This window comes from Rutidosis leptorrhynchoides, chromosome 4, assembly GCF_046630445.1.
Source record: "Rutidosis leptorrhynchoides isolate AG116_Rl617_1_P2 chromosome 4, CSIRO_AGI_Rlap_v1, whole genome shotgun sequence".
Classification (NCBI taxonomy): domain Eukaryota; kingdom Viridiplantae; phylum Streptophyta; class Magnoliopsida; order Asterales; family Asteraceae; genus Rutidosis; species Rutidosis leptorrhynchoides.
Window position 1 is genome coordinate 503,724,405 of NC_092336.1, and position 11,244 is coordinate 503,735,648.

The following is an 11,244-nucleotide window of genomic DNA, read 5'->3' on the forward strand; positions in this document are numbered from 1 at the left end:
AATCTTTACTTAATGAATTCAGATGATTCAGTATCTGCTAAAACCTTTAAACGAATAATTTTGCTCCTATTTATTCTAAGTCATGCAGAAGTTCTAATGAAACTTGAGAATGATAAGACTTGATCGACTTTACCATCACCATATGCCATATTACATGACTCGGTCATTCTATTTAACCTCTGAACATATCAAGAAAATATATTCTTGATAGTTCTATCCTCTGTGATTCTGGTAATTTACTAAATCAAATCATGTCATTACCTTTCCTTTCTGCTTAGAACATTAGGTTCATTCGAAACTTCGTATCTACGAATTCTGGACCATTACTTGCTTGATTTAAAGTCGAGAAGAGAAAACAAGGTGAAAACGTATACTACGATGATGAACAGCGAATGTTTCTGCATCATCACTAGCTATTGACCCGTATTATTTGACCATGTATAGAAGAACAAGCTGAAGATCTTCTTGGATAAAAAGCATGAGTCTTCGAAAAATAGGTCAGAATATAAAAGGCAACAAACATGGAAAATCATAAACCATTTATATCAATAAGTATTGAAAAACAGAGGAGTGGTAGAATTAAAAATACTGTCACCCCTAGAGCATTATAGAAGAACATAGATTCTTCTGGTGGTAGACTAAAAAGAAGAATGACTGCATACACAGTCAAAATAGTAACGAAAATCAAGAGCGGATGAAGCATCTTCACAGAACTTTTGAAAATAGAATTTTGAAAGTGAGAAGATTGATGTTGAGAAAATAAGGACGCAGAGATGATTAATTTATATCAAAACTTTCTGCCATAGCAAACGCGTCAGCCGATTAAGATAATCGTATTAAATCGAAAAGGATTCTAATTTCCTTATTTACCGGGATCCAAATCTCATAGATTTCAAACGATTATATTCAAATCCCTTAAATTTAGGAGAATCAATAGTGATTACATCGAAAAGTCAAGGCGGACAACTATTACTTCAATACATCCATTAGTGACATATTCAGTCGTATTTTTACACGTAACCGAATCATTACATTCATATTCTTGATGATAAGAAATACTATACACTTAACTCGTATTCATTACGAAACTGAACGGACCTTAGAAATCCATCTGTATAGAGATCTCGAAAGATTATTTAATCTTATCATATTAGTTGACGAAACACTCGTATATGACCAAATTCTTTTATTAAAAGAATCTATGAAGGCTTACGTCTGGAAAGACAAACTATTCAAGCCAAGTATAAACTTTATTTGCAAACTTCGTTATAGAATTCAAGCTCACGTTGAAACGTGGATTTCTAATGATACGAAAATATTTTATTTTCATCAATAACTGCCATCATCCAAATTTCGGGACGAAATTTTCAATAACGGGTGGGTAATGTAACAACCCGAGCTTTTCCGTTAAAACTTCCGTTAAATACTTGACGATCGTTAGTTAAATCATACAATTTCATACGCCAAATTTTTTTTCAGAATAGCTAACAGTGGCTACGTGAAACTTTTTTGTATTTAAAGTAATTAAATGCGTACTTGATCCTTAGTGGATTACTTGAATTAATATGTTATATTAATTAGTGAACTTAATTCGGTTGACAAATTAAACTAGAAACGACATGATTAAAGTTAATCGCCTAAAAAACTTTTTAAGTTAACGAAACTCAGAAAAATGATAGAATAATTATTGTTAATAATTATTGAACTTATGAAAGAAATTTAATTTATTATTTACTTAATGAATTAAACACGGTGATTTTGTTTCAACGACTAGTTAACGTTCCGGAGATTCGGTACGGTTAATGGCACTCGAAACGAACCACACGCGAACGAGCTTTTACACAAAATGAGCCCGAGACCCGAGCCCTAGGCCACATGGACGTGACCTCATACCTCATTATCCTTGGTCCCATGATTAGTCCATGGTTGTTGACTATTGGTTTTTAGGCCCATGTTTGTTAACTTTTGATTTTTAGGCACTAAATAACTAGTTAGATAATCCTCTCATTCCATCCTAACTATGAAAAATGCAGCTCATTCCTCCTCCCTCTCTTCTTCTTCACATCAAATACACACACATACAAATCAACCATCAAACTTGCTTGTTTGCTCTTACTCGTTTGATCAATCTTGCTCCGATCGTCGTTCTCTACGCGTGCATTTCATTAATTTTGTGATCAAAGATATAATTACATAAACCCTAATCTTTAAAATCTGATTTTTTGTTAAAGTTTCATGGATTAGGTTGTCTATTGCTCAAGTCTTGATGTTTGATGAATACTAGATGCGATAAATTGCTCGTTTTGATTGATTAATGCGAAAACCGAATTGTTTATTGCATGTACAGTAAATTTTGACTTTTTAAATGTATGATATTATGTGATATTCAGAATCCTTGCGAAAAACTATTAACTTTAGGCTTTGGAATCGCTTGATTTCGTTTTCGGATGATCAAGTTATGATCAATTGAAATTAACGTTGTGTTTTTGTGATTGATCGGAAATTCTGGGTTTGATAGACCATGAATTGGATTGTGAAATTAATACCATTGGATAGGTAATTTAAAAACACTCAGGTTACACTAGGATATCATGTTTTTTGCTTATGTATAACTTGAGATATGCTTGATTTAGTAAAAAAATTGATTTATACAGTACTTGCATGAAAACAGCCTTGTATGATAAAATTTGTTAACTTCTGGATTTAAAGCTTTGCATATTTAAAATGTACACAAAAAGTAATTCATCTTTCATGTAGATATCATAGGCTAATTGTATCTAGATCTTCGGGTAATCGCGTGCGAATGTGACTAGCGAAACTAGAATCGAATATGTAAATTGCTCAATGTTTTATACTCTGTTGATTGTGTTTATTGAATGAGCATGTAAGCTTCTGTAATATGAATTTTAACATGATATGTGACTTATTTTTAGTTTATGTCAATCTCTAAAACCTTATGCATTGGGCACAATAGGGCCATACTTTATGTAAATTCTGATTTGAGCTGAAAAACTGAATGTTCAACTTGCACGAATAAACTGTACAAATTGGCTAAACAAAAATTGCTCAAATTTTGATATGTGTTAGTTTAACTTGTACTTGAACCATAGCCACTGGTCTTGTATCAATTGCATGTCCCTAGCTCCGGTTATAGCCAAAACAAAATCAGTGCGCGGTCAGAAACTGACTTGGCAAACCATAAATGTATCCCTTCTGATTCCTGACTTTTAATTATCGTATGAGACCCTGGCTGGACTTTTTGGAATCGATTTTGAGTATACTTATGATCTGGAGTTTTCCATGTTTACTTGAATTTTTTACTATGAGATAATATGCTACGTTTGCTACATGTACATGAACTTTGTGCACAACGATAAACTAAAATTGTGAAATTGACCAATTATGATCTAAAACGTGTTGTTTGACTTAGGTTTGACATGTTGACCAACATTTGACATGAACCTACTGATTTTGAATTTAGTTGACTACTTTGACCAAGTTTGACTTTCAGTTTGACTTTGGTTGACTTTGTTTGACTTGCATGAATTAGTTGACTGTATGTTGACTTCTACTTTGAAACGCGTCGATTCGAGCAATAAGACAACTTATACTATGAAACCACACTTGTTTAAGAAATATTTATTGACCAACCTAAATACATATACTTAGGTTGCATTACTCGGCTATAAACCGTACAAGTAAATTGTCCACTTTTCAATCCGAGCTTTATTCAAAGGTGAGTCTACAGTCCCGCTTTTTACATGTTTTCAGGGATGAGAATACATGCTGTTATACTTACATTATAAAATGCTTTTTGTATCGACACGAGTACTATATATGCATATTGAGTTTGTACACAAAGCCTCTAGCTTGATTACTTTAAATACCATCGGTGTAGGCACAATTTAGATGGACGGATCCGTTAGGTTGACAACCTCACCCGCTATAAAAACTGTGGTGCATTTACTTTGAACATAATACATTCGTACAAGTGTATAACATTTTTATGAGGTAAAGGCAGGTATAGTGGATTCTATACTTGGGTCATTGCTAGTATTCAGGTGCTCATAGATTATGCAAACGTTTCGCAACTTGGAGTTGTACTTGTAAAATCTCGTGGTCAAGGAAACTAAACTATATTTCTGATAACTGTTTTTTAGATACTATACAACGTTATTTAAAACTGTGGTTTACGAACAAATGAGATAAAACTTGACATGATATTGTCTACGAATATTCAAAACTTGACATGGTATTGTCTACAAATGATTGAAACTTGACATGATAGTGTCAACAAACTTTTGAAATGGGACACGGAGTTGTCTACAAACTTTTAACATTGAACCTTTGTGGTCTTCCAATAATAACCGTTTTCGAAATGTATTTCTTAAACATACTGTATTGTTTATCTAAAACCTGTAGATTCACTCAACATTGTTGTTGATCCGTTTTGCGTGTTTTATTCTCAGGTATTAATTGCTTCCACTGTAGAATATTGTTGTTACGTAGAAGTCAAGCCAAGCACTGGGACCAGAGTTAACATTCCGTTAAAGAGATTTTTGATGGGGTGTTACACGTATGACCTCAAGCTCGAATACCAACTGTAACGACCCATCAAAATCGCTATTGACGCGGTACGTTATTCATTGATTCCATAGTGAGATTTTGACCTCTACATGATAAGTTTTAATAAAAATATTGCATTCATTAAAATAATTGACTGTCTAAACATAGAAAGTTATAAACATGTGAGCGATTACTTAAGTATAAGTAAATCCCCGAAAATACATAAGTCTTTATCTTACAAATTGACATCACAGTCAAATTATTTATTACACAACGTAGTTTTGTTTCGAATGCAATAACTTTATACAAAGCATGAGAGACTCCATGCAAGCAACAAGCATATCACAGCGGAAGCAGTTTAAGAACCTGAGAATAAAACACGCTAAAAAGGTCAACACGAATGTTAGTGAGTTATAGGTTTAATTGCTCGAGTCATAAGTATATAAAGATGGACCACAAGATTTCATCAAAAGTTTATCAATAGATTCTACGTAACAGAGCACCCTGGTAACTAAATTTAATGCTATAATAATAATTACCCATGTTGTTTTAATACACGCAAACCAACGTGTCGTAAACTCAAGTAACATACGTCCGTTAAAAGGCTAGCGCTCTAGCTCGGACGGGGATGTCAAGCCCTATAGATCCATATACAATTACTCGCGCCCACCAGTCCACATCATATGTACTGGCAGTTACTAATTATCAAAGCTAAGGGATTTTCGGTTTAAACTCAGTGTAGAATTAAGTATGTACTTGTGTCCATTGCATATAAAATAAAGTGCATGTATTCTCAGCCCAAAATATTTAAAGCATTTAAAAAGGAATCTATAAAATCACAGTTCAATATTGAGATTCAATATTCTAGGTAGACGTAACGATAGTGGATGATTGTATGGTTGGTCTTGGATTCACGAACAATACCCAATAAAAAAATTTTGAAACCCGGATTAAAACACCCGTTTACTTGTTATAGTATATTATTATTTGTATTTTAATAATAATAATAATAATAATAATAATAATAATAATAATAATAATAATAATAATAATAATAATAATAATAATAATAATAATAACAATACTACGAAGTAATATATAGATATATGAAGGTGTGTTGTATTTGAATAATTATGGTGGTTATTATGGTAATCGTTGAACTAAAAACTAAGAAAACCGAATAGTAGCAACAACAAAAAGGGTTTTGGTGATGGTTTAATGGATGATGATTGAAGTCCACTAAAAAAAATAGCATAGAGAGATTTGTAAAGTGGTAGTTTGTGATGATCATAAACAAGAAACCCACTTGTCTGTATATAAAGAGTTAGAGTATTACAAAGAAACAAAAACCATAATCAATTAACAACAGTAACATGATAGTGACTTGGTGGTATTTTCCAAAACAATGAACGGAAAGGAGTTTTTATAATTAATTTACAATCCCACATGTGACTATCGATGCTATAACATCCACCAGTGCACAGTTTACTTGTGAAAGAAAAATAGATTAGCAAGTAGACAAAAAAATCATTGAAATATGTCGTGGTGATATGTGTGTGCTTGTGTATTATAATATAATATACAATATGTATATATATAAAAAAAAATTGACTAACACCAAAATATCCACATATCTATATATAATATCTTTATATCTCGATGCATGTTTCTATGTATGTAAAGTTAAAGGTGATGGTAAGTTAAAGGTGATGGTAAGGTGTATACATATCTATAAGTCCTTTTATTAACATGGTTATATTTTACTCATTCATTTAACACAATAGAATAAAGATGATGGGTGTGGGGTTGTGTAAATTCCAAACCAAAAGGAAAACAACATATATGGTGATATGTGTATGCATATATCATGTCTCGATGCAGAGAAATGATTATTATATTGGTGGGATCAAACAACAGTAACTGATTATGGATTTTTGCATGCAAATGAAAATATAATATTTTATTATGTTACTTTAACAATTAGTAATTGAAATAATTCAATCGACATTCGATTCATGTTTAAAAAAATAATATCAGTAGTAATAGTTGAAGACATATAACCCCATGTAAATCTTAAAAAGAGATTTTAGACTAAATTCAATTAATAAGTTTTGGCTACTTAACCATAAAATTTTTGAGAAAAATCAAGATAGTAGAAAAGCAATTGTTGCAAGAAACACATTTAACATAAGATATAGGGAGTAATATACATAGTCAAATAAATAGAAATCTAATCTAAATTCTAAATAAATAAATAAAAAATTATTATAACGTAAATTATTTTACATAGCAACTAAATCATATAAGTTTATTAAGGTATTTCAAGTTATTATATATATACATATATTTATATATACATATCTATTTACAAACAATTATTCGTGAATCGTCGGGAATAGTCAAAGAGTACTTGAATATATGAAAACATTTCAAAAATTTTGAGACTCAACATAACATGTTTTGCTTATCGTGTCAGAATATTCAATCATATGGAGATTTGACTTAAAAATAAATCAAAATTTTCCGGGTCATGACAGTACCTACCCGTTAAAAGAAATTTCGTCCCGAAATTTGACTGAGGTCGTCATGGCTGACAACAAGAATATTTTCATGACGAATACGAGTGGAATAATGTTTATCATCATTGAGTAATATGAATAAAACAATTCGATTACTCGAAGAGTATGAGTGAAGCTATCACAAAAGAGTGAAATGAGGAAATTAGAATGTCGTCTTAACTTTTGATGTAATCACTGTCGATTTTCGGAATTCAAGGGATTTAAAGAAAATCTTCTAATCTGAATAAGATTTGATTCTTCAGTAATTAAGGAAATTAGGATTTTCTTCGATTTGGTGTGTATTCTGTCTCGATTGCTATGTCTGATATCTTACTATAAATTAGCCTCCTTCGTTTTCTTATTTCCACATCTTCCATCTTCTATAATTTTTCCCTTAACTTATACTTCCAAAAAATTCGTCAATATGCTCCATCCAGTTCTAATTCTTGATATATTCTTAACTATCACATTTGTCATTCTTCTTTTTCATCTACCACCGGAGGAATCTATTTACTTCTACTATACTCTTGGATTCATAGTATTTTTAGTTCTCCCGTGTCTTTATATTGCTATACGCATTGATATACACGGTTTGTAATTTCTGTGTTGTTGTTGGGCTTTATATTTTCCCTTATATTTCGGAGCTCCATGCTTCTGTATTGTCATTCACGGTTAATGCTCTCTCCCATTTGCTGTGATTTATACTCCTATTTCTATTTCGAAGCTTCATGCTTTTGTTTTCTCCTCTCGACTTTAAGCAAAGCAAGTAATGGTCCAGAATTCGTAGGTATGGAGTTTCGAATGAACATAACTAATGTTCTAAGAAAGAACAATATTCATACAAACAACAATATTCAATTGATTTGGGGCAAACACTAGCATTAGAGATTCATAGATAAGCAAACACAAGATATTTAGCCAATCATGGCTAGGATCAAACTAATAATAAGCAAATAAACATAAACAATCATCATCTTCAAGTTATTACAAGTAATCAATGCAAAGTATGTAAAGTAAAATGAAGATTACAACTCAAAATGTAAAGAAGATGAAGATCTAAGCTAAACAATGATGGATCTTGAGCTAGCTTCCTTGAATCCACCCTTAAATACCAATGGATGATGAAATTAGGATTTTGTATGTGAAATTCGGACCTAAGGCAGCTGCTCTCTAAAGATCCATATGAAAAATGACATAATCTCGTTCATTTTATAGTGTTGAAAATCTGGGCTGAAACAACGACAGGAGCGTCGCTTTTGGCTCAGGAGCGGCGCTTTTTTCAGGAACGGCGCTTTTGGCTCAAATCATGGGCGACGCTTTAGTTGTTGGAGCGACGCTTTTGGCTGGATAGGAGCGGCGCTTTTAGCTTCAAAAACGGCGCTTTTGTTCACTAATCAAAAATGGAGATGAAATGTGCATAAGAACGTCGCTTTTTCGGTAGGTGCGGCGCTTTTGCTCCACATGAGCGGCACTCTTGATTGAGGAGCAACGCTTTTAGAGCTGATTCTGCACTTTCCAATTCCTTAGCCACTTTTGCACAAGATTTGGTCAATTTTACACCAAATCAAGTCCTTAGCCCTTAATTTACCATTTAGCTCAATAGCACACAAAATAGGCTCCAAGATCGTCAAAAATCGAACAAAATGAGGTAGATATCGCGAGATAAAACATATATAAATGGAGTGATATCAACATCCATTTTGTTCGTAACCTGGTTCTGAAAAGTTATGTTCGGGTTCTTCACGTTCCGTCTCGTTTTCAATTTGCGAATATCTTCACCAAGGGTCTCTCCAGTGATGTGTTTAGATCCAGTCTCAGCGTTCGTCCAGCTTCGGTACGACTGCAGGAGATGTTAGATGGTTTGCCTTTATTATTTGTAGTGGATTATCAGGCCCGACCCAATAGTAGTACAATATGTACATTTGTACAAGGCCCATATAATTTAGGGGCCCAAAAATTATTAAGCAACTAGGTATTATACACTTTAGGTATTACCGTATTAGACCACTTGTAACGGTATCGCAGCAACGGCGTCCCCGCCTAGGTGGCATGGGGCAACGCCTCTAGTCCCAAGTATCGAAGCATTGAACGACCAAAAAATTGGTCTGGCCATGGCCCTGCAACGGGTATGGCAACAACATTGTTGGGGAAGAGTGGCCATCCGTTGGCAATTAAAAAAATTTTTATCCTATAATATTTTTCTTATATATACACCTTAATTTTACTCATTCTAACAAATCTTTCGTTTAATCTTATTTTTCTTTCAACTTAATCACTATAAAAATTTCTAATGGATAAAACATTTAAGATGCTCGAGTTTATTATTGATGACGATTCGGATGATGAAAAAATTGTTAATTTTGTTAGTAGTTTGGCGGAAGAAGAAGTGGAGGGAGAAGCTAGTAGTTCGCGAGTCCCTCGAACCCGGATTTATATTCCAAGGGATCGTGAAAGTGCGGCTGAGAGGTTATTCAATGATTATTTTGCGGATTCACCAGTGTATCCGGAAAAAACTTCAAGCGACATTTTCGAATGAGTCGTCAATTATTTCTCCGAATAGTCGAAGTATATCTAACTTTAATAGTAGCGATATTCCGGATTATTTTATGTTTTTTAGGGAACGTCCCGATGCAGCTGGCCGTCAAAGTTTGACAATACTACAAAAGTGTACTGCGGCCATACGTCAAATGACGTATGGAACTACACCTGATTTTTTTGACGAATACATAAAAATTGGTGAGAAAACTGCTGCTTTATGTTTAGATAATTTTTGCAAATGCGTATTTCATTTGTTTGCGAGAGAGTATTTAAGAAAGCCAACAGCCGAAGATATTGCTCGGCTTTATAATTTTCACGCCTAAAAACATGGTTTACCGGGTATGCTTGGTAGTATTGATTGTATGCATTGGGAGTGGAAGAATTTTCCTATTGCGTGGCAAGGACAATATACTAGAGGTGATAAAAAGGTACCATCCATTATGCTTGAAGCAGTCGCCTCTCAAGATTTGTGGATATGGCATGGATTCTTTGGTATGGCAGGTGCAAAAAACGACATTAACGTTTTAAATGCCTCACCGTTGTTCAAAAGTATAAAGGACGGCACTGCTCTACCTTCACAATTTGATGTAAACGTGCATCACTACGATAGAGGGTATTACCTAGGTGATGGTATATACCCTGAATGGGCTATGTTGGTCTGAGCACCCCATGCTCCAACTGACGAACCACGAAAAAAAATTAAACGATTTCAAGAAAGTGCCGGAAAAGATATTGAGCGTGCATTTGGAGTATTACAGGGTAGATTTGCAATGTTAAAAACTCCAGCGAGATCTTTGGACTTCAACAAAATTAGAAGACATGAGTAATTTGTTATGTATTTTCTAGTTTCGTTTAGGAATTTTATATTATGTAATTTTTTATTTGGTAATTTAAATTAATGTACTTCATGTTTACTTATTTTCATAAAATATAGCCGTTTATTGCATTAATACATAATACGATTACATTAATTCAGTTACAAATCAAAACAACTTAGTTCCTAAAATACGATTTCTAATGGCTATCTTCATCAAACATAATCATTAATCTTCATAATCGCGAATATCGTATTGCTGCCACGGCTGAGATTCAGGTACAGCTTCATCATTAGTTTCCTCAATGGCGTAGCTTTCATCCACCCATTCAGTATAAAGGGTAATTGATTGCTTACGAACCAAAGCTCGACCGATCAAAGTAAACCAATCGTGGTCTTCTTCAAGTAGCGTGGCAGGACCGTTAGGTTTTTTGAAATACCAAACTTGTTTGAAAGGATATGATATGTCTCCTTGGAGATATTCAAGCAGCTTCAAAAAATTACCACACTTACGCACATCCATGTAATAATCTCGTGTTTCGTAAGGTGTATAATTCATCAATTCTCGATCAAATTCACCTCCGTAATGAACTTTTACGCAAACATTCAACATACTCATTTTGAATAATTGAGATAGTTTGAGAAGAAATGAAGTGTGTATTTTGATTTGAGGTGATTGAGTGTTTATATAGGGGAAAAAGCAAAAAATTATCCGTTACAAAAAAATTTAATAAATAAAAAAAACGGTTCAAATATAACTGTTGTATT

General features: G+C 33.3%; 1 protein-coding gene across 1 annotated transcript; it reads left to right on the forward strand.

Moving 5' to 3' along the window:
* The first annotated feature begins 10,003 nt into the window (after positions 1–10,003).
* On the forward strand, positions 10,004–10,324 carry LOC139842452 (uncharacterized). Its single transcript, XM_071832591.1, has one exon. The coding sequence runs from the start codon at positions 10,004–10,006 to the stop codon at positions 10,322–10,324; it is 321 nt and encodes a 106-aa protein (XP_071688692.1).
* Positions 10,325–11,244: the final 920 nt, after the last annotated feature.